At 40.4% G+C, this 24,201-nt stretch overlaps 4 protein-coding genes across 12 annotated transcripts in view; 2 read left to right on the top strand and 2 right to left on the bottom strand.

The window, feature by feature from the left end:
* The first annotated feature begins 1,825 nt into the window (after positions 1-1,825).
* On the top strand, positions 1,826-6,646 carry LOC100122607 (alpha-tocopherol transfer protein-like). 3 transcript variants are annotated; one of them, XM_003427179.4, is made up of 7 exons: positions 1,826-1,960; positions 3,759-4,001; positions 4,404-4,495; positions 4,908-5,153; positions 5,213-5,407; positions 5,902-6,073; positions 6,153-6,646. In XM_003427179.4, exons 2-7 carry the CDS (start codon positions 3,785-3,787, stop codon positions 6,185-6,187), a joined length of 957 nt encoding a protein of 318 aa, XP_003427227.1. In that variant the 5' UTR covers positions 1,826-1,960; positions 3,759-3,784; the 3' UTR covers positions 6,188-6,646. The 3 variants fall into 3 exon arrangements, with proteins under 3 accessions (XP_003427227.1, XP_003427226.1, XP_032454792.1); XM_003427178.5 differs by lacking the exon at positions 1,826-1,960 and adding an exon at positions 2,238-2,579; XM_032598901.1 differs by lacking the exon at positions 1,826-1,960 and adding an exon at positions 2,254-2,828.
* Positions 6,647-7,009: 363 nt separating this feature from the next.
* LOC100120907 (clavesin-2) lies at positions 7,010-20,572 on the bottom strand. 5 transcript variants are annotated; one of them, XM_003427180.5, is made up of 7 exons: positions 15,414-17,254; positions 14,859-15,054; positions 8,670-8,843; positions 8,310-8,602; positions 7,974-8,234; positions 7,664-7,814; positions 7,010-7,581 (listed from the first exon to the last, which is right to left on the bottom strand). In XM_003427180.5, the coding sequence occupies exons 2-7, from the start codon at positions 14,875-14,877 to the stop codon at positions 7,550-7,552; spliced, it is 930 nt and encodes a 309-aa protein (XP_003427228.1). In that variant the 5' UTR covers positions 14,878-15,054; positions 15,414-17,254; the 3' UTR covers positions 7,010-7,549. The 5 variants fall into 5 exon arrangements, with proteins under 5 accessions (XP_003427228.1, XP_003427229.1, XP_003427230.3 ...); XM_003427181.5 differs by lacking the exons at positions 14,859-15,054; positions 15,414-17,254 and adding an exon at positions 20,232-20,572; XM_003427182.5 differs by lacking the exons at positions 14,859-15,054; positions 15,414-17,254 and adding an exon at positions 19,015-19,555.
* LOC100122632 (alpha-tocopherol transfer protein) overlaps positions 9,178-24,201 on the top strand; it is a 40,274-nt gene continuing 25,250 nt past the window's right edge. The window contains exon 1 of one of the 3 annotated variants that reach the window (XM_031930751.2): positions 9,178-9,449. In XM_031930751.2, coding sequence (XP_031786611.1) covers positions 9,435-9,449 — 15 coding nt within the window. In that variant the 5' untranslated portion in view covers positions 9,178-9,434. Of the gene's footprint in view, positions 9,450-10,808; positions 10,974-24,201 lie in introns of those variants that run through there. The other 2 variants (XM_031930752.2, XM_032598899.1) reach the window with 2 other exon arrangements.
* On the bottom strand, positions 21,563-23,199 carry LOC107981779 (neprilysin-2-like). The gene is made up of 3 exons (XM_031930755.1): positions 22,360-23,199; positions 22,034-22,281; positions 21,563-21,963 (listed from the first exon to the last, which is right to left on the bottom strand). The coding sequence occupies exons 2-3, from the start codon at positions 22,082-22,084 to the stop codon at positions 21,646-21,648; spliced, it is 369 nt and encodes a 122-aa protein (XP_031786615.1). The 5' UTR covers positions 22,085-22,281; positions 22,360-23,199; the 3' UTR covers positions 21,563-21,645.

Below are 24,201 nucleotides of genomic sequence, written 5' to 3'. Positions count from 1 at the left end.
GATTTTTTGCCAAAAACTCGAAATTTATAATTATTTTAATAAATTTTAATTGCTTATAGTTGTATGAATATTTTGAGACCAACTTGATGTAAAAACTCAAAGGTTTGCAAATGTTATAGACAAAACATTTTATACACGTATTCTTTGGAACATTTAGAAAAGAAGTTTGAAGTTTTGGTTGAGGCACTTGTTCTAGAAAAATTTGTTGTTTAATAAATTCTTGATTGACTACAGATCGTCGCCCCCTACGAAGAGTATCACTGTTCAAATTTTCCAGTGAAAAGTAGCACAATTCAGATTTACAGCGAAAACGTTTTTTCTGGAAAATTTGAACAGTGCTACTCTTTGTAGGGAGCGACGACTGATGTACAATGAGAGTTCTACACTGACAGAAATATCCTTTTGACCCAAAAGGAAATAATCTTGAATGTCAAATAGAAAAATTGTTTTTGAATCACGATATTCCTCATCATTTAAATAAATTCTGTTTACTTTAACTAGAATCATTTTGCTTCAAACTTTTTATATAAAAATAGGTATTCCAATAGAATATAGAAATTAAAATAAAAAATCCTTCAAAAGAATCATTTCTCTCAGTGTAGTAATAAAAAATAGTAAACCTTGATTTTTTGATTGTTAGGTAATAAATTGAGTTTTAATAAACAAAAAAGGCTCAAAATCGGTATGAAACTTTTTTTTCTCTACAATTGAGGTCCTAAAATTTGAACGCGTATGGAGCAATGGAAAAAAATTGTAAATCAGTTGAGACTTCCTAAAAAATGAAAGACCCTTAATTTCTTCGTCAAAAGATAAATATTCAAATCCATCAATGGCTTTCATAAACTATTTAAACAATTCGCGATCGTAATAAATATAAAATTCGAAATCTTTGAAGATAGGAAACGTACATATTTTTCAATTTTCAGTCATACACTATTATGACTTACAGACCACACAAAGCCAATCCTCGAGTGATGGCAACCAGACATACGATACTGCACGAATAAAAGTTTGTCACTCGATTCTAGAAAGTTGGTAATGTAGAGAACGTCGATACTGAGCTAAATTAATAGCTTATTTCTTACTGCTCGTAAGACAAAGAACATTTTTTGTCCGTTCTGTCATTTGCGCGTTTTTTTTTGCTGCACGCATATGCTAATTCAAAATTAGAATGATTAACTACTTCAAAATTTTTAAGCACATGGCATAATTACTTTTGTTATAAGAAGCTGCAGAATAATTTCTAGCGATTTGCATTTTTGCGGTTTTTCAATATTAAAATGCTAAAAATATGAGTATTAGCATTTTCGAATTATAGTTTTTAATTGTACGAAAAAATCGTTAATACATATAGAAAGAACTATAAAAATTATAGTACGCTATATCCAAATTTTTTTCTAGAAAATGTACCCAAATCGGTAGAAAGACAAGACGGTATTAATTTCAGAACACGTAAAATACACGTAAAATTTCGCATTTATATTCCCGCATTTCCATTACTCCGCACCGCCTCCGCAACTCCAAGTATTGACACTCAAAATTTCAAATGAATATGCAAACCGATTTCGCGTAGTACAGTTGACCTCTCTCAAAAAAATTAACCTTCGAGAAAATCGTAATTTTCCACTGCTAATAAATTCACACCAAATTTCACCGCACACACGGTGACCTCTCACGCGATTCCTTTATTCGCGCATTAGCGCGGCTCTGCTCCTGAATAAATTATAAACACGAGAGACAGACCGAAATTCGAAGTGCGCATTAACGGGACCGTATAAGCGAGCGATTTTATAGTCGAGCGTTTCGATGCTACACGTCGTTCGCGCGCTTAGTCCTGTTCCGACCCTTAGATGGATCGGCTCGTCACAGCGGCTCCTTGGAAAGTTTTCATGGAGATTCGGATACGTTTTGTGTATCAGCCTGGAATATTCGATTGACGCGACGGCAGCGGTAGAGACGTGTAAGTTATTCCGTACTATAATATTATAATACCGATTTTGATTTCGAATTAAAATGCGAATCGCGCAAAGTGTATACAAAGCGCATAGTGATGGATGATCCCGAGGAAGAAAAAAACTTCAACGATCTTATCACATTGTTCCTAAACGGCACCTGACTCTCACCGAAATCCAAGGCTATAGGCATACAGACAGCACAAAACAAAAACCCCACTAAAACACACACGTAACACACTGGGAGAGAGAAACGATCGGTTGCTTCGTTCGATCTCTCGCACAACCGCCACTGCACAGTCCAAGGAGACGTCGCATGCGATGGTGCGTCCACGGCGCGTTATTTGAATTTCTTCATTGCCGACCGACTACACACACTCTATACACTCCGTTTATTGTAATTGCGGACTGTGTGTCGCGCGCGCGCGTGTGCGTGTGTAGATCTCTTGTGCTCCGCACGTAACGCTCGCACAGCTCGTGTGTGACGAAAAGTGGGAAAAACGCTTGCAGCGGTCGCAAGCTGCAGCGGCGGCGCTTAATCGCTCTTCTGCTGCATCTCGAGCGGGCAGTCTTCTCGGCGCACGAGAGTCGCCGGGATCTCGAGACTCTGGAGACGGAAGAATTAAGGTAGTTTTTTTGTTGGTTCACTGTGTGCTGTTGTTGTGTGCATTGGATCGGTATCGACGTGTAGATCGATTGTTTTTTAGAGAGAGTTGCTCGCGGTACAGTTGCTCATCGACTGTGACACTATACGCGTGTGTGTACACGGTAAAATTACACTTTGCCGTTTCAATTGCAGTTTTCTCGGAAAAGGCCTATAGTTAATTGCCTCTTATGCTTGACTTGTTAATGGGACTTTTAGAGGTTTGATTAGAGGTGCGCTGATGTGATGTCACTTGTTTCTTTAAAGAAAAATATTCTATTCTCTGGAACTGTTGTATTATGTGGTTGCGAGAATTGCAAAAATGCGGATAAGTGTAGCGGAAAAGTGACGGTTTCGGTATACACATCGCGATGAGTATTTGCCAATCGGAATTTCTAAGGCAATCGTTGATGACTACTGTACTGCGCTGCGCGGATGGAAAGTGATCTAATAGCAGAAGTATTTTTCTATATATTTTGTTTTTGAGGTCAAGCTTTGCTTGAGCTTCAGCTCGACACTTTTCGGCGGACGGAGATAATGCTGTTTATGCATCTCGGCTTATCGCGACGTTCCGTTGATAGCCTCGCGGAGAAAAACATCGAGTATACGGAAATCGTAATCTTTGATAATAATTTTTAGAAGCTATATTCGATCTAGATATATTCGAGGAAATTAATAAAAAAATACTATATCGATAAGATAAGGGAAACGACGTCCGATAAGAGAACGTCGAATATAATAATGCTTAATGTTTTGATCGTTGAGTAGCAAAAAAGAGACAATAATGTATCGGGAGTCGAAAATCCCATTAAACTTTGATCGAGGCTGAAATTTTCAGCCAAATAACTGGTTATGATAATAGAGTGCATAGTTTTGATAGCCGGCAAAAAATTTAGATTTATACGTCAGACGGCTGTCGACGTCGAGTCGCGTGATTTCAGCTCGTTTCGTGTTTCTAATCACGAGTAATAGAAATTACCAGAATGTATATTTTTTTTCAAAGATCCCACACTGGAAATTTTTACATCCCGACGTTTACTTTCGTTCACTTTTTTTTGCCTGTCCGATATTTTTTGTGATCCAGTCCAACTGGTTTATTTCACTCGCGTTACAATCAATTTCCATCGACGCTTCAGCTCTATAGAGTAATATTCTCGTTTCAGGTTGTCGATCAAAATAAACGGCCAAAATGTCGGAGTTCAACAACAAAAGCGACACCCAAATGCTGGTGGAAAAACTGGCCTACAAGCTCCAGACGGGGCCGAAGCTGATGATCGGCGACTGCGAGATGACGCTGGACATCGATCCTCTGGACGAGTACCACATTAAAAAAGCCGAGAAGGAGCTGCGAGAAACGCCTGAAATGGTTCAGGAATCCATTAAAATCCTCTGTGATATGCTTGGAGGTCAGCTTTTTTTGTCTCACTTCACTCTATCCGCGAGTTACAAATCAATTTAAACGAGAAACCATCGTTTCATCTAATAAGCCGACATTTTTCCTCGTCGATCGTGTCTATGGACAAAAATGAGACACTTTTTTACAACACATTATTCACATGCATGCCATGACTCAGAACATGCAAATGTCTCTTATTACAAAAAAAGCCTCTTGTTTTGTTCCACGCACGCGCGAGAACCACTATTTAAACAAAATCCTGTGTCAATGTTATACCTATCACAGCATGGAAAAAAGTGAAAATCAATATTCTGATTATCATCGCGTGTTCGCCACGATTAAATCGTGTAAACAATCTACTTGTGGATTAAAATTAAAGTGTATCAATAATTTTTTTAATTTTTTTTAACAGAAGAGGAAGGTTTATACGTGCCATTGGATGAAGAGTTCCTAAAGCGGTTCCTGCGGCCATGCAAATTCTACCCGAGAAGCGCTTTCAAGCTGGTACGTCGAATAAACAATGTATACAGATCGCCGGTGTATTGATTAGTTTTAATAGCGTATAGAGGATGCAACGATAATTTTAATCATTCTTGCGTAACAGTACGCCGATATATGCAAACTTAAAAGGCCAGCGTAAAAACGTATAACGTTTTTTTTCTCGTCTCTCGGCTACGTCAGCTCGGAAATACACGTATAATCTCGACTATGTGTAACATTAGTTGTGCAAAAGTAATCGGTGCATTACACAGCCTGTAATAACGTTGTCGCGATCGAGTCGCGTGATTCTAATAAGCTTCTTTAAAAAAAAGAGAGCAGACCGTTTTGCAATTGATTAAACGATTAGCTCGATCATTAATCTAATTAGGCATACGCGTCAGTTTAAAGAAAATACTAAAAAATAATTACATTTCAGATTAAGCGCTTCTACGAGTACCGGTTGAAACATCCCGAGTTCTACGAGGGTCTGCTACCGAGCAACGAACGTGCCATCTTCACATCGGGTATCCTGACGCCTCTGCCGCGCCGCTGCAGCGATGGCGTCAGGGTCGTCGTGATCGAGGCCGGACGCAAATGGAATCCCAAGCAGGTGTCGCTCAACCAGATCTTCCGGGGGGTCATCCTCAACCTCGAGGTCGCCATTGTCGAGCCGAAGACCCAGGTGTGTATCGATTAGCTTCATTTTGCAATCGGAAGGCGTTATTTATGCGAAAATTCAAGGTCTCCGGAGTTCGAGTGATCATTGACATGGAAGGCCTGTCCCTGGGCCAGGTGACTTACTTCACGCCGGGCTTTGCCTCGGCGATCATCGAGTTCGTCCAGAGGAGTCTACCCTGTCGACTTAAGGGTGTCCACATAGTCAACCAATCGTTCATCTTTGACATGGTCTTCGCCTTCTTTAAACCGTTTTTGCACGTGAGTCCGATAACCAACTTTTCACACTTAAGACTGCTCCACACCTCGAGTAGAAAACGTTTTTTGTTTATTATAATTAATTGATGAACTTATCACCATAAATCAAGTTTCAGCACTTGTAATAAGTATTAACGAATGTTTTAAAAAAAATTAGGCATATTAAGATTAAATAATAACGACGTATTTCGTCGGACAAAGTGAAATTGTAGTTAGCAAAGTAGCCATTGCTTCTTAAAATTTGTCCGACGAAATAAAATGTTAATTTCAACTTTTATCTTATAAACTTAATTTTGTAATACTCTTTGGTACCTACTATACATGCTGAAACTCAGTAATACCCACTTTTCGATTGTTAAGTTTGTTTAAATCATTAATGATTATTGAGGTGTAACGTGGGGGCGCTGCTAAACATTCTGACTTCAGGTATAAAGTTGGAGCACACTTAATTAAATTCCAAAAGTGCGTATTTTTATCGAAGACAATTATTCGTTAAGGGCAAACTGAAGGACCGGATATTCTTCCACGGCGGCGACAGACCCTCGATGCTGAACTACATGGACGCTAAGATGTTACCGAAAAAGTACGGCGGCGAATTCGATTTTCCGGACAAGCCGATCGGCGATCCGATCTACGAGTATTCCTGCGGATACGAGGAGTACTTCGATGGTAACGTAAATTTACATTCTGTTGATAAACATTTGATTTGTGTCCTAAAGACTATATAACGTATGAATACACTTTGCAGAGTGCAATCGGTACGGTTACATGAACGAGGTCTAATGAGTAGGTGAGGAAAATAGTACAAACTGGCTCGTGATAAATGAAGCTCTGCGCGTCACGCTTATAGTCAATTTCATCCAGCGAGAGGTGCACCGATGAAGCTCTGTATACCAAGATTTTAGCGTTAAGAGAGATTTTACCAATAAACGTTTATATTATGTATGTATTTTACTGTGTATGGGTTCTGACATAGACAATATGTACACCATGTAGTTGGAGAATTTTGTTGAAAGTATACTTCGATACCGCATTTATTTATAGCTCTGATGGGGATTACGTAAGCTGAACCTGATATAGTTTGAGTTATATTGTTGTTACCTTTGTACGAGACATGTATATGTGTTGTAATATTTATGTACATGCATGCGCGAGATACACGGGGTTTTTTTTCTAAGGATAGAGTAATGTGTAACATTTTTAAGACGAAATAATAAAAGTGTTTAGATTGTTTGAAAAAAATTGGCCTTTCTTTGTGTGCATTATATATATATATATATATATATATATATATATATATATATTTACCATATAACTTTGACAGCTGAAAAAGTTTATATAAATATACGTCGATAAAAAATGCTCTGCGACGCACGTTTTAATTGACACCAAGGGCTGCGTTCTCTTAGTAACCATCACGCAAGATCATATCGTATATCTTATATATTGCATGTCCTCTTCTCGAGTGTAAATACACTTCATTCTCGCCTCACGTATAGACGATTTCATCATCTCCAACGACGACAACGTTTCTATACAGCTTTATTATTATCGCAGACACATAATCAGAGAGAAAAGAATGTAAATATCAAGAAAAAATACTCGTTTTTGCAGTTTGCATGATCATCTTTCTTTTTTTTTTCATCACTAATATACAATTCACGTTTATTAAAGCGCGTATAAAAACTCGGCTACATATCGTTCGTAATAATTATCCTTACGTAGTGTACAACCTTACCTAATTTACACAGTAATTAAAATTAGATAATAATTCATTAACAATAATAATAATAATAATAACCGTTCCTTTACAGCGTGTCGATAAGTACGAGCTCTTCCTTATCTCGGGTCGAGCTTTCGTACGTATCGATGGGTGTAATCGTTAAAAAAACTTAGTCGCTATAAGAAGCTAAGTTCTCTCTCACTTTGATGCGCGTTAATTTTTCCTTTTGTTCCATTGTCCTTCGAAACACCGAGAGTTTTTTTTTTTAACCGTTAAGTAGACGCGGCCGATCAACGGCAACGCGGAGATATGTTTTTTTATTTTTTATATTTCGCGCGCAAAAACGCTCGGGAATACTTTTGCGTAGTGTCGACGACGAGGATGGCCCAGCGGCGAACGCTTCGCTCGATCTCGATCGGCTTCTACTTCTTGGGGTAGCCGTAAGAGTTGATCGCTGCAAGTGAGGAAAAGAGTTGGGATTAGCGTTTGATTTTTGATGATCGAGAAAAAGTTGATGTTAATCGTTGTGTATTTACCGTCGAATTCCTTGTCGCACATCATGAGGAGCTCCAGCCACTGTTTACCGGTCACCCTTGGGATTTGCAGGTTGCCTCCGTAGCACTCGGGTAGGCTCTTGGGCGAGATGTACTTGTGGAGCGATTTGCGGTCCTTTCCGTGGAAGATGATCTGGAAGGAGTTTTTAAATGTCAGTATTTTTGCTTATCCGCTGCTGCATTGTGACAAAGAGCAGATTGCAACGCGGCTCTGATGACAGTTCGGCGTATTCACCTCGACTATAAAACGTTACTCATATCATAGATAGTACGTAATCTGAATGCGACTCACTCTGCTCTTGAGCTTCTCCCTGAGGAAAGGCTTGAAGAGAGCGAAGACCATGTTGAAGATATAGGGCTGGTTGACGATGTGGATGTTCTTGATCCTGAGGGGAACAGCGTCCTGGAGCCAGTCAACTATCCTCTTGGCGAACGGGGGCGTGAACTGCATCGTCTGCTGGAGCGACAGGCCGTCCATGTCGAAGATGACTATGGCACCGGCGATCTGGGACGTAGGCTCCAGCATCGCTGCCTCGAGGTACAGCACGCAGCCCTTGAAACGAATATCGATTTTTTTATACACATACCGATCTTCGAGGACTTATAGATACTTTTGTAATGACAATACCTTGAAGACCTCATCGAGGGTGACCTCATTGTGCTTCCACTTCTTTCCGAGCTCGATTATGAGGATCCGCCTGCCGTGCTGGTCGCGGTTCGGCAAGACCGTGAGGATGTTGTGGGCGAAGATGTTGCCCTCATTGCTGGGCTTCAGGCTCTCGTAGACGTTCGAGTGCTTTTGCTTGAAGCTGTAGTAGTTCCTCACGAGCTTCAGCGCCGAGTCGGGGTAGTACTTGCAGGGCCGGAGGAACCTTACGAGCCAGGCGTCGTTCTCCAGGGGACACTTGAGATCGGGTTCGGCTGAAATAGGGGGGATCGGTTAGATGACCGATCTTCTCGAATCATCGTCGTTGTGATGGTACTTTACCTTTGAGGAGTTCTCTGAGTTCGGTGACACCCTGTTTGACGATGTCGGGTGTCTCACGGAGCTCCTTCTTGGCCACTTCCTGGATCTCGACGCTGGGGTTACCGAGCTCGAACTCCAGGGTGAAGTCGCCCAGCTTGATCGACGGCAGTTGGTCCATGTCGGTCAACATTGTTTCTGCGGGGGAATAAGGATTATCTTTAGTGCACGAGGCGTTTTGTTAACCGATCTCGGCTTTTATCGGTTCTGCAGATAATAAACAATCGTTTCGAGAGTATCGGCGATTGGCGGATAACGATTTAATTAGGCGCTATCGATAAAAACGATCGTAATCATGTTTTCGTGTAAATACGCAAAAAAATCAAACTCCCTTCAACCCGAGCAACACCTTTCATCCAATGAAGGTATATCTCCAAACAATGATTTACGAGGTCACACACACACACACACACACACACGCGCACACACACACATACATACGCACAGAAACAATCACGTGTCGCCGCAGATAACACAAGCAGGGCTACATACAGTCGCGCGCGAATATAGGCGACAACAAGTGGCCGGTCGAGGCTTGCGTCACATATCGTTGGGAGATTTTAATAGCCGTCATTAAGGAATCCTCGTCTGCGAGTGCGTGTATAATATTAGCGGTGCCGGACGCGATCGCGGATGTCGAAGGTCTTTTCCTGAGTTCTGCTTGTATTTTTCGTACATCGGGAAGTGTGTTCCTCACCAGATCGGTATCTCGTCCTTTCGGACGACGAGATGAGCAGCTCTGACGTAAGTCGAAATTGTGTACTTGTATAAATAATGCCTTTGAAAAAAAAATCGATGAATTATTGGTATAGTGATTGATCGAGATAATTTTTCAGTCGCTCATCAATAATTCATCGCGTATAAGGCGATTCGAAATGGCCGATGATATCGAATTTGCGAAAAAGTGCGCGGACAAAACGATGCAGTGAAATTCCTGAATATTTCATTGATCGTACACGTGTGTCGAGAATATTTTATCGAACATTTCACTGTATACAACGTAGTGACGCAGGTCCCGAAAATTTTTTTTAAATTCGCACGCCATTGCGACAATACCGTCTTCGATTTGCCTTGAAAGCTTCTAAAATCTCCTACATTATATTGACGTATTCGCGAGCGCGCGAGATTCGAAAAAAAGTCCCAGTAAAAAGCTTCTATCTCTCTAATGAAAAAAGGAAACACGAACCGACAGTTCATGAGAATTCAAAGACGTATTACGCACAGCTAATTTTACCTGCTTATCATCCGACGACGAAGAGACTAGTGTTGAGTTTTTTTTTTGTTCGTGTCCAGACACCCTCGAATCCGGAGGCAAACTAGTACGAGCAGAGCCGCGAGAGGACGTTTTTATCGTATTCTATTTTCTCTCCTCTTCCAGCGATGCACTGGCCACACGATAAAACGAAAGCGCGGCTGTATACTCGACGCTGTTTGATAACGAAATCGTGCACACATGGACGAGTGCAATATGAAGCTTCGGTTCTGTTACTATGAGTTTGGCTAAAAATCTGGTTCATGACGGATAAATTTTCCGAACGATAAGCAAGTTTAAGAATTTCGGGGCGACGAAGACGCGATTGAATCTTATTGTTAGGATTGGTGTTATTGTGTCGAATGTGTAGATAAGAGAAGCTCGTTGTGGTTGATCTTGTCGAATGTTTTCATCGAGTGTGTGTGTGTCTGGAAAAATGGTCGTTGCGAGCCAGAAGTCAAGCGTCGATGACATTTAGAGTTATCGGCAAAAAACAAGGCAATAAATAAAGAATCGATGAATATTTTGTTAAATAATTATTGGATGGACCGTATGGAGTGTGGTATCGATTTTGGTGAAGAAACTTATAATGATTGGTAAATACGTTGTAAGATTTAAACACAGCGACGCGTGAATCATTTCGATGCTTGTTTATGCAGACACTTCGATACTCGAAATAAAAACCAGCTGATGCATATGAAAATCAATATTATTGTGAAATTTCTAACGACTAGGCAACGCACATAGCAAATATTTACTATCTTTCTAGCGTTTTCTGACCTCTAAAACGTCGATCACAATCATCAGAAAATTACCGAGTAAATAAACAAATGCAAATAAGTCTCGTGGGATCAAGGCCGACTCTCAATAATTTTATCGCGTTATTCAAACACAGAGAGTAAGTACTAAGACGAGCGATAAAATACTAGGAAAATTTAATAATCCGCTAGGCCGATCAACATCTCTTTTTGCGACACCTTCTTACACACGCGGGATGTCATCTTGCACAGCTTCAGGTAAATCGTGACTCTAAGGAAGCATAAAACGACTTCGCGGTTTTCATGTAAATCACTCTTACAACTTATGCAAGACAAAAAGACTTCGACAGAAATGACGTTAGCGCGAGTTAGCTGAAATGAGCGCAATTTAATAACAAAGTAATTTCTTCTGCTTAACACGTGGTGAACAAATTCACTCCTTCAAAGCAGTCCGGCATTGTTTTTCAATGTTTACTCGAGAAATGGCACGAGCGGCGAGTCTTGAAAAAATAAATCTCCCTCTTTCGCGATAAAGATGAGCTTTTGCGGTGTATAGATATAGTAAAAATAAACGTTTTCAATGGGCCACTCATAATGTCGCACACGTGATTGCTTTACGAACGGCTCTTTTAAACACGATGCGCACAAGCACTACGCTGGGAATATAAATCGCGGAGTATTTAATAGTACATTTTCGCTGGTGTTGCTGCTCTCATCCACTAACATTATTGATTTTAATCGCCGATGAAAAAGATCACGATGTTACTTCGTGTGAACATCGAATGCGACGTTGATTTTTATTTTTGGAAGACTGTATACAGCGTTTGTTCGATTAATCGGTAATTTTTTTGCTATGAATTAACAGTCATTGATATTCGCTTTTTTTGCAAAGTATTCAAATCGGTATATACCGGTGTTTCCTTATACCGATCAAAACAGCGACTCGGAGACGAAACTGTTGAACCTTGAATCAATTACTCACTCGACCGCAGCGGTGGTAAGAGAGAAAAAAGTAATTTACAAGATAAGTGTTCATAAAAAAATATCGAAATCTGCATTAATCGCGCGACTATACAAACCAGTGTTTTATAACTCGAAACGAGCGCAATAAAAATCGTTATTACAGCCGATTTCGAAATTCCCGCGCAAATGTCACAACGACTACGTGACACACAATAGCGTAGGGCGATAGAGCATGTGTGTATGTACGCTTTGGAAATTGGAAAAGCAGACGCAGTGTGTGTTTCTCAATGCCTTATACGCGTATAAAAATTCCCGGCACACGTGTACAAGCTCGTTTTGCTAAATTTATATAGAAAATTAATGACCGGCGAGCATCCGAGCGTGAGCAAATAAATGGCTTGTTCTACGCCACTTGTATACTTGTAAAGCGGTGGTATACTTTGTAACAAGTTTCTTTACGCGGGTTAGAGAAATCATTTTCTTTTTTAAATTTCGTTCCTTTTCATGAGAGCCTAATCGTTGATTTGAATTGAAACTGATATCGTTGTTGAGAAAGGACGATTCCATGTTCGAGTAATCGAATAAAATTGAGACGATATATTTAGGAAAAAACAAATTTTTTAGTACGTTCAGCCATTAACAAAAGCAGGTTATTTTTATCGTAAAAAGCGTTCAATCGATTAGTCGAGCAAAAACTTTGAATTCAAGGCAAGCGCGTATACGCATTCGCAGCATCGCTACGTTTTTTTTGTCCTCACCGTCAGCTCTATACTCTATACCTTCTTCTAATCTATTTTAATTTATGCGTTATAATGCGCGAACGTTGCGCAAATTTATGGGATATTCAACGCTTTTCGAGCCGTGGAATAATTTCACGAGATTTACTAGTTTATTCCTCTGCAGCGATAGCTCAGCTGTATATACTGTACATTAACTGGATTACACGCGAGATGATGATAATACGAGTAATGGATCTACACTTTTTTATTCTACACTAACGTGCGCGACTGAAAAAAGAGTAATCAATCAAGGATTATATTTTCGTGTTTTTACAATTCCAACATAACGTGTTATGAAAATTAGATTAGGGTTGTTGCATAATGCCTCAGATATTTTTGTATTTTTCCTCGATCGTATAATCGTTGTTCTCTATTTTATTAATCGATGCGTAAAAATAGTCTTCGATAAAGATCGAACGTGTGTGTAATGAAAATACTGATTAGGATGCTTATTGCTTATCGAACGAGCAGTTCGTATCAGGAAATAATTAAGAATCCTCTGCAACACTTTACGCGATGTGCACTTTTTTTCGACAATCACAACTTACATCTATTTTGCACCGAAAAAATCATCGATCATTAGCCAACTTTACACTGCACGATTCCAGTAAATATAGGTCGAATTGGCGGAGATCAAAATAATTGAATCGATGTTGCTATATTTCATGTATAATTACGGATACATCTATGGATTTCACGCTTCATCGTATCTCAAATAAGACATAACTCGGCGTATATGGCATTTTCGATTTATATCTTTCCTCACTTTCTCGCATAACCGCAGGCTATATACATCGCGGGAATGTCGGAATTGTTCTGCTTCGGGTATTCCTTCAGTGCGAGATATTTACTTCGGAATTCAAAACACTGTACGCGTACAGTTTTCTTATTGCACACCCTCGAGGTATATAATCAATGCATAATTTTTCTGTTCTTGTAATCCTAATCAACGTCGATATTATAACTTGTATATATGTTTGCTACGAAATCAATATTTCGAGAGAAAGAAGCAGCTACTTTATTTGACCTGACGTTGACTCATCTCCGTGCAGTCGTGTCGCCTTTAGAAAAAAAGCAGAAGAAGACGAGAAGCCGATATGAAGCCGCAAGGCGGGGACGTTTTCCGCGATGGATTTCCCGACGGGGCCGACATTTTTCCGCTCTTTTCACCGGCGTATTTTTCTTTTCTTCGGGGAAAATATATAGTAAACATGAGCAGAATTTTACTACAAACTGTAGCGGTATAGGGACACGACAGTATTTTATAGAAATTATTCGATGATTTAGTTTAGAAATCGATTTTTTTTTTACTAAATCCGAATAGCACGTAAAGTATAAAAAGATCTATCACAACCTGACTAAGAGGGCCGAAAAATGTTGTAATCACTATTAAATTTTGAATTACTATAGTGTACAGAATCTCTACTTTGTCGATTTTTCTCAGTAAGTCGTCCGCGAGATTGAAAACATCGAGTGTCTTGAATATTCGCACGCTTGCGTTGTAAAATTAATCGCTATTTAACTAACTTTTTCGTCGCTTCCAAGTTTTTTTTACCAACGAAACCTTGAAGTCGCTACTCTTTTCAGCGACTTTCATCGTCGCTGCGTATAATGTGTCACTCCTTTGAAGGAAGCGTTTGTTAGTCAGGCGATACTTCAACGAGTGCAATTATTACGCCGACTACCGTTTGATAACAGTGGCAGGAGACAATAGTTTCGATGACTAATGCGCGCGATGATAATTTCGTTTTAAATATACATCCCGGGCCTATGTCATTAGAGATAAGGATATTCCTCGAGACGGTGATTGAAGTTTTTGTCCTCTGGTGTGGAATTCGAATAATTTCGCCCGTAGACGACCTTCCCACGCATTTGAATATTTTAAGGCGAAAAATTTGCGAGAGAAAAAAAATGAAGGATACGCGCCACCTTTTTTATCCGGGGATTCCCAGTTCCGCGTTTTCGAAGTTGAAACGCGCGAGCGCTTGGATTTCAAATATTGTGTTAAAACAGACGTTTGCAGACTTTAAATACTTCAAACAGTCTCTCGAATCCAAAGCACATAAACTGCCTGGCGTGTTGACTTACGAAAGAATGAATGGCTCTTCGCGGAGTGTATATACTCTGCCATGATTTTGTCATTCTAATCCTGCCCGCTTTGATAAATTCGAGTGTTTCAACGGCCGAAGCACCGTAAAACGCACTGTTTGCTTACCGATTGTAAAACGATTAAAATATCCTTCCTTAAAACGTTACTGAACTAGAACTTGAAAGTGAAATCGAGTCGATGAACACGATCGATTGTTTGTACACACAATAACATCGTCCATACGCAAGTCCACCGCATACAATCTGCGCATATCAATCGTCGAGATGGAGAGGCAGAAAAAAAGTTACTCACTCAAGTCTTTGGTTTCCATGGTCACGACGCTGTGTACTGGCCGTACTAGTGTCGAGAAGAGCAGAACCGCTACTGACGCCGAGGAATAAAGGAAGACACGATGTGCAGCCGAGCGATGCGTCTATACACGTGGCTCCGACTTGTGTGAGTGGAGCAAGTGTGTGTGTGTATAGGATATACGGTATACTACTGCGCTCTGGGTAAAACGTCGAGAGATTATTGTAGACAATGCGAGGACTCTCGCGTAATTTGTGGACGTGCGTTATGTGTTTGGATTTTGGAGTTAGTTGTGAAATTCGATTATATTTTTTTATAATTCTGATTCGATCGTACTGTGCGAAAAATTCAAATTTCACTCTACAGATCCTTGACCCACATAGAGCCTCTGACGGCCGAACACGATCTCTTTGGTATTCCGCAGGAGATTCTCTTACAAAGCAAATTACGAACAACAATTAATCTATATCCACACAACGATCCCTGCGACACAAGAGCAGCTCCAAAATCCAAACTAAAAAAAACACACGTGCACTGCTACGTACTCGTCGCACTTACTTCCTCCTCTCCGCAAAATCACAAACACGAGAGAGCTGAAATGGACGTGAGAGAAACCGAAAATATACTGCGAGCGAATGCACTGTGTTGTGGCACAGAGCGAGTCGCCGGCCGAAATGCTGAGTTGGGTCCGCGTGGGACTTGGCTTTTATATGGGCATTCGGTGTGAGCGAGCTGCGCGCGCAAGGCACCGATTTTTATATATACCTGTCTATCGCTGTGCGTGATGTCCCCCGGCAGCAGCTGCCGGGAGATACTCTCTCAGCTGTTCGCTGCGGAAAAGCCAAGGATGACGGAGAGGCTGCTCGACGACTTTTGTGCTATAATATACCGAGAGATCATGATGCCTTGTATGCTCTCTGCGGTGAGGAAAAGTACCGGCGAGATGGATTCGGTTGGAATTTTTTGGAGGATACGATGACGATCCTTGATTTTTTTTTTGCTTTAGAGGAGAGAAGAAGAAACGTTTGATAGAGACCGACTGCAGCCCTTAGTAACGACGCACTAGAGGCGTTGGATCAAAGAACTCACTCGAGGAGGACCGCACGCGAGTGGGTTTGTTTCTTTTTTTAAACCTGTTTAAGGCTTTTGGCATTCGGTGCAGCAGCGCTCGGAGGATCTTCTCCTCTGCTTGACCTTTTCAAAGCAACGATATTATTTATCCATAAGTGAAAATTCATGGCCTTTCAAAGAAGCTATTATTGTAACGATTCATACATACGTTTATGAAATATTTCTCGAGCCATTCGTTATTCCGGTTGGACGAAAGGTCGGAAAGGTTTCGAAGCGTGTGTCGAATGGCACATGATGTTCATTACGCGCATGAGAATGTAAATGGGGCCGGAGAGAAAGTGGGAATTACTGCAAGTGCCCGATTAAACAAAGCCTTTACGATCTTATAATAACGCGTACATTGTTATTTTCTAACTCGATATTAAAGTATTGTAAAACGTTTTTTTTTACGGACAGCCAGAGACTTTTTCTCTAGGACACGAGAACGAGCACTTGTGAAAATAATAGTCTTGTTAAACGAGTTTTAATGCGTCCACTCGGAACCGCTTTGATTTAATGAAGTCCTCAGTATGCGTCGCGAGAGAACTTTTGGTAAACTATACCATTGTATTGTTTAATCTGCTTAATTCAGCTTCTTCTTCTTCATTATTTTTTTTACTAGAAAAAATAAGGACGCTGCTATAATAAGTGAAAAATGTCTGGGTTACGAATGTCGAGAAAAATACTTTTTTTTTTCGTAACAGGCTAATCTGCAATTACTTGGCGCACAAGCAAAATGCGCGGCTCGCTGTCTTTTCCATTGTCATCCGTCTTCATCCTGTCACACGTGACTCTAGCGCTGGTCTAGAGATAGCAAACGATACACAGGGATTTTATATTTTATCGCGAATCTTCTGACCCACTATCGCCAGCGTCAGTCACAAATTCGTTAATACCTCGTCGTCAAATATTCATAAACGACTGAATTTTTCGCAGACGTGCCATAAAATCCATCAAAGAGAGAAAGACACACACGCGCTTTTCCGTTTTTCTCCGAAAAGCTGTAAATACGTACACGACACCGCATGTAGATTATATGCGCATTTTTTTTCAGAAGTTATATACACTCGTTTTTACCACATTTTTTTGTTCACGCAAACCCTGGCCTCTTCCGTAATACACATGCTCGTCGTTATCGAACGAGAGATACTACACGTATTTTACATTAGCCGACACATTGTTTTATTCATCGATATCGCGCCTGCCTACAAACAGTCGTTTACCTCGTCGTTCTTTCTCCACATTTCTCTCGTCCGGTGCAGCGACTCTGACGTGCTCTTGGAGCTCGTTCGTGACTTTATGCGAAAACGATCCCGAGACGGACGTTCCGTTATCGAAACAATGTTAACAACAATATCCGAGACTCGACTCTGCTTTAAGTGAAATAGGGAACTATCGAACTATATTCCTTCTCTACGAGCTTTATACCGAATCTCAAAACACCTGTTAACAATCGGTGAAATTAGTGTTTTCTGATGCTTCTGGTGTTTGAAATGGGGGGGGGGGGGGAATTGTAACACATACACAGAGTTTATTTTATGCGCCGGAAAAGATTTTTCCGAAAAGCTGCGCCCTGTGTGTGCGTTTATTTTAATTAAGCGTCATCCGGCACGACTACAGTAGACTTTTAACAAAATTTCCCGCGAAAGCTTCGCGTAATTAATTAAACGCGAGAGCAGCGGCTGTCCTTTGACGTTTTCGCTGGTGCTGTATTCTATACAAGAGCGAAAATTATTTTCTGGAATTACAGTCATTTCGAAAATTTTGTATCAAAACAAGGCCCCACACGAATTCGGAAAATAAAGCGGAAAGTATATGATTATGACGTAAATGACGCACATGCGCTTGATAAAACACGGCACGTATACGTGTATAAGAGGCTCATCCACTCAATCAGTGGCTTACGTGGATCATGTATGAAAACGAGACTTTTTCCAGCTGTCGAGACTTTTAATGAAAATTTAAATCACTCGGCCGATATAATTCAGCGGGAGAGCATAAAAACCGGCGGCTCGTATTTTTCTAGATTTTTTTGAAAATTTACGAGCGTCGCTCATTAATAAAAAAAAGTCGGAGGAAAAACAAAGCGTATAATGGGTTTTCGCGTCGAATGTAACGATAGGCTCGAAAATCACGTGCTGTTATGTGAATCGAGGGTATTTTTAGAAGTGCATCATTCGCGTAACCTGAACAACGCCGTGAAATTACAGTGCTTATTATACGTCGACGAACGTACATCTCGTCCCTTGAAATTCAAGTTCAACGTTCGGTAAACCCACGTTGCGTGTGTAGCTTCCGAATTTCATGGCAAATAGCGATATCAATACAACACCATCACAATAATCAAAACCATAAATGAAAATACCACGTACAGCAACTGACGTGTCTCTTCATCGGGATCGTGCGCGAGCAGTCAAATTTTAATTAATCGAGGTCGGAAAGAAATCGGTCATTTGCGATGTAAATCCACACGCGATCATCTGTGTGTGCGTGTGTCTGTGACTTAAGGCTTATGCAAGGCCGTCTCGATCGTCGAGCTGACCATTCAAGAAGATGTCTCGTAGAGAGAAAAAGGAGAAGAAGCTCGAGTTGTATACTTCTTTGGGCATCTGTCTTTTGGATGACTTGCAGGAAAAAAAAAGAAAAACACGTCTGCCGCAGTAACTCGACGGCGAGTTTTGATTAATGTCCTGAGAGCTGAGCGCATTGTTTATTTCTCTATTTTTGCGGCGGGTGTCCTTTCTTCCTTCGGTCGCGGTCGTGACGTTCTAATTAAGTGTTGTGTACATACGTATGCTGTGCACTATGATATCTATTTTTAAAATTGTTTATGTTTACGTCGTTATCGTTATGCAAGGCTAAGTGTGCTATCTACAGCTGAACGCGGCTAATATTTTAACAACATAGTTTATAAAATTAAAACAAGTTCGTCAAAAGCGATTGTGCAGCAACAATTGTCAGTATAGTTGAACAAGACACAGACACACATCAAAAGCCACTACTCAACGCATCGTAGATCAAAACGAGCAATAAAATTCAATACATTCACCTTTCCGGACACCAGTAGTATCATTGTCGTTCAATCCCGGCGAATGGAACGATTCAACGAGGTATTCACGCGCACAAAACTCCATCCTGAGGCTGCTCGTCGACTCAAAAGCTTCTGCTATAATTCCGCGCAGCGCGCGGCGAGAGAGACCCTCGCTAACTATCATACGTGCCGCGAACAAAACGGTATAAACAAACCGAGAAGCATCACTAATTGCCGTACGAGCCTCGTCGCTGCTGCTATTATTGTTTTCTCTCCTATACACACATACCCCGCAAGTATAGCGTCGCTCTACTGTTTACAAGCGCCTGACATAACCTCACTTTCTCGCTACGCTTCTCTACACATTACTTCTTCTTCTGCTACATTGTCGTGTCGTATCCTCTTTCTTTCCGCGAAATGCACATCACTGTATACGTCCGAGAAATCGAGCAGATCTAGCAGACGATGCGACGAGGAGATAAAGAGAGAGAATAACAGGTGACGCGTGGGTGGAGCTGATGCGCTTTGCGCTGATCGAAAGCGTGCCAGTATTATACATGGAAGGCTGCGGCGTCTTGCGCGCGCGCCGATCGAAGTGACTTGCACTACATGTATATAGTGGGCTTTGCGTGTAAGCTTGTGCCAGAAATCGAAAGCGCCAAATGTGGGGATTGCACTATATAAGTAAGTGTGTATAGTTGCAGGCGATGAATTATTCATCGCGAGTGTAGGTGAATTTTTTCACTGCGTGTTTTAATGCAAATTTCGTTATATTGACCAATGCCGATGCTTAATTTGGTTTATTTTCTAGAATACAATTTTGTAGAACATTTCTACAAAACGATCCCATAAACCGGCGATCCATTCAAACCTCAATTTAAACCGCCGGCAGTAACACACTCCCAATTATATTCAGTCCGGCACATACGTGTGCAGCTTATACTGCATTATACGCGAGCGGCGCACGTTATCGCCTAGGCTGCGTGAGTCGCGTATGTAAACTATGAAAACTACCGCTTACCGATTTTTTATACCGATAACCATCGTTAGAAACGACCGATCGCGATGAAAAACAGCCTACAAAAATTTATTTCCTCGTTATAATCGAATACATTAGTGTACATCAGCACCGCGTGTCTCGAGCTCGATGAATAAACAGCCTCGCAAAAACCGATCTCTCGATTAATATCCACTCGTCAGCGCTCGAGGCTTCTCTCTCTAAAAGTCAGACTCACCGTTTCTCCAGCTTTCCGGCGCAGACGATAACTCGTGTCACGGGCTTCTACCGTGCTTCTGAAAAACACGCGCGGCTTCACACAGCACTACTCGCACACTCTGATGGGTAAAGTCCGATCGACGAAAGTAACGCGGCGACACTGACGCCCGATTGTATCGATGTCGTTCGATTCGGCATTACAAAGGCTCTGCACGCGCCGCTCGCCCCGTATACGTCTCTCTCTCTCTCTCTCTCTCTCTCTCTCTCTCTCTCTCTCTCTCTCTCTCTCTCTCTCTCTCTCTCGATGTGTGCACGAGGCGTTTCTGTGTGAGTGTGCGTGGCTCTGTCGTTCGCTCGGCAAAGCGTACTGAGGGATTTGTCGAGCGGTATAAACAGACGGGACTGCTATACGGTGTGCCTTTTGGTGCATCGCGTTATTCTTGTTTGGATGGACACGTACGCGCCGGTTTATTCCGCGGGTTTGGATGAGCTTCTTATTTAAGCGATGACGCGATGACGATGAGCTATGCGCGTTTGGTGACGTAGAAGCGGGCGGGTTCAGGGAATTTGAGAGATTGGGTTAATGTACGGCTGGACGGCTTCGGCTGTTTCTACTGTTTCTACTGTGAAGCTTTTAACGCTGTATATTTAATTTCTGTTTCTTCATCTTCTTTTTCGACTCGCGAATGTGGAAACGAAGGCGTCGCAAACTCTCGGAGTCATAATTGCGCGAATGGCGCGTGAGTAAAAGCTCCGGTGTGTGCGTTCCGTCTATTCTCTCGGGCTCTTCGGCTGCAGTGTGTTTACAAACGGACTTGCGAACTCGCGCTTGATGCAATTACGGCGCAAAGTTTCGTGAGAGAGAGAGAGAGAGAGAGAGAGAGAGAGAGAGAGAGAGAAAGAGAGAGCTGCTATTGAATTGGGTTGATGAGCAAAGGATGTCAGACTTTTTGAAGCTGAAGGTTGAACGATGTGACCTTTTTTTGTGTGCAGTGTATGCTAATATAGAAAATAAGAAGTTTTCAACTGGGAATCGGTATTTGTAAAGCCTTGATGCATCGGGAACGAAAATTATTCTTAATTTTGAGACACGAGGTCAATTTACGCGACAAGGTTGGCGAACTTTATCAGGCGTGAATTTCAGTTGTTACTTTCACCGAATATCCCAGACGTACACGGTCATGAAAAAAAACTTTAATGTCACACTTGATTCGAGTTAATTATGCTTGCATTCGTTCTATTTTTACTGCCGATCTGAAGCACTTAACGACATCCTTGTAAGAATTTATGTCGTAGGAAAAAATATCTTTTTTACGTGCGTTGTATGAAAAGTATCGTATGGGCTACTACGAAAATAAATAACTCATTGCTTCTATTTTTCAATATTAATTTTCAATATTATAATCAATATACTGCACGTTTCATTACACTTGTTACCATACGCTGCACTTATTCTCTGGATTCATTTTGCACCCAATTTCACACTGAAAATCTCTGGCGAATTCTTCCATGTTAGAAAAAGTTACTGACACGCGAGATATATTCGGGCTGTGAACGCCGTCTTGAACCAATATTCGAAGTACATCGTCTTTAACTTTGGCGCACCAGACGTTGGCTGCACTGATCCAAAACATTTGTTGCGAAGTGTAGTCGAGATTTGGCAGACAGGGTTCCTTCACGTTACTTCTGTTTACCCATTGTTGGTAAGCGTTGTCTGCGATATTTTCAGTGATGGATTTATCTCCTCTCACCTATTTTTAGAAAATTACAAATGTAAAAGTAATTTTTTATCTTAAGGATAGTAAATTTTCTAAAATTTACCTTACTCCAACTTGCTCGACGGTGTAGTTGTTGTATTGTTCGATCATACATTGAGCCTTTTCGTTGAATTTATTTTTAGTTTTCTCATCCCACCAGTCAACAATATTTCCTTCTTTGTTGTAATTCGATCCCACAAGATCAAATCCATGAATAATCTCGTGACCTATCACGTATCCCGTTGAACCGTAGTTACGTACTTTGGTAGGTCTGATTGGAAAAAGTGTCCCCGCAGAATACCAGCCGGTAAACTTTTAAAACAGAGACAATCAGTATTGTATACGTATACTTTATAGATTTTTTTCAGATTAAATATATTTTTCGCTTACTTATTTTATTTCTGGAAAAGGCATACTAAGCATTTATTACTGCCACATTTGCTTCTTCTATCCAACCAGACCCTCCAGTAGATATTCTTAATCGTCTATAATTATCTTTCAGAACAAATCTATTAATCGTCAAGTAATCTCCGAGAAAGCTTCCAGGATGAATTTCCACATCTGCATAATATGCGTCGATTAATTCGTCGTCTAATAATTCATCCGGGTAAGCAATTAAAGCGTCCATTGCATCAAGTTTGTCCAAAGCTGCTTTTCTTGTCGTTTCGTCCATCCAAGACAACTGTAACATCGCATTTTTTTTAAAGAAATGAGACAATGGTGTACTTTGCAAAGTTGATTCATCAAATTACTTATATTTTTTATCGATGCTCTGGTTTGTGATTTAAGATCGCTTACCAGTTCAGAGACCTTATCTTTTACGTTTTTGTCAAAGTTTCTAACATACATGGAACTCACGGCAAGTGGTAAACTTTCCCGTACTTTATTTACACACCAAGTGTTTCTATTCGGTTTTTTATCTATTCCTGCTGCAATCTTGTTGAATAAAAGCTTCCTATCATCGAAGGCTTCTGGCATATAATCAATCAGGTCAACAATCACTTGCCAAAGTTGAAAATTGGCGAGAGTTTTTTTCGGTGTAGTTTCGAGCAATTGTTCCAACCGACATACGTAATTTGGATCATTCAATTCAACAATGTCGTTAGGGTACACAGATTCGTTGCTTGGATTTAATACTGAATTTATAATTTTTAACCAATTGATTTTATCATACTTTTGAGATAAATCTTTTACCGACATACGATTGTCGGTAGGTTTAAGCTTCAGCAAATCAGCAACAGGCGTTTTAATCTGTAAATAATAAAAATCGTAGTCGTACTATTTACTTATATAATATAGAATTGTCAATCCTTACGTCGCAGTTTTCGTACCTTATACAATTTGATTTCCAAGTCCAAAACTTTTTTCATTTCTTTCTGCGCTACATCTTTATTCGCATCAACTAGTGCTGCAACATCAACCATTAAACTTTCATAGTTTTCAATTAACGCACCATCGTCAGCAAAATAGCTGTCTGCTACATTAAGTTGAGCAATATCGATCTGTCAAAAACAATAGCGATGCAATCAATATTTCATTAAATGAAGATTTTTTATATTATTTACTATTTACAAGTTTGTTTTCGATGAATCTGCCGAGTCACCGCCAATCCATAACATGCTTGGAAATTTGTTTTCTAAGTCTAATGAACTGACTTTTGCTATAGTATGTTCCCAACTGTATTTATCACCTGTCCAACTAGTTTGCAAAACTGGCCAACCTCCTAAATTTTCCAGTATATCAAGAACTGGTTGTGTCCCCATAGCCTCAATGGTATCTGCAATGTGAATTAGTCTTAGTTTAGAATAGAATGATCTTGGCTTGGCCATCGGTCTTCCCGAGGCAAGTCTTAGTTTAACTTATAATATAAATAATTAAAATTAAATTGACTACATCTAGTACTTACCTTTCTCTAAGCAATTTGATAATGAATTTTCAGTCTTTTAACGGTTTTTGAATCGCTTGGCGCAATTTTTTTCTTAAGTAAATTGATTATTTTTGTTTCTAATTCCTTATCCATTATTGTCAGAATTGTTATGCCAGCAGCATTTTCAGGTATTTCAATATTTTTTACAAAGTTTCTGCAGGCGAACTCGAAAAAGTTATCGCAGGGATTTGCTGCACGGTTTATGTTTTTTGAAAGAAATTCCGCTGTAAATTTATTAAATATTTTTGTTTTGTTCAATGATATCGATATAAATTTAACAACTTAGTAAAGAAATTATTAATTAA

This window comes from Nasonia vitripennis, chromosome 4 (genome assembly GCF_009193385.2).
Source record: "Nasonia vitripennis strain AsymCx chromosome 4, Nvit_psr_1.1, whole genome shotgun sequence".
NCBI classification, from domain to species: Eukaryota; Metazoa; Arthropoda; class Insecta; order Hymenoptera; family Pteromalidae; genus Nasonia; species Nasonia vitripennis.
The sequence above is the reverse complement of the archived record's forward strand: the minus strand, read 5'-3'. Positions and strand labels throughout refer to the sequence as shown.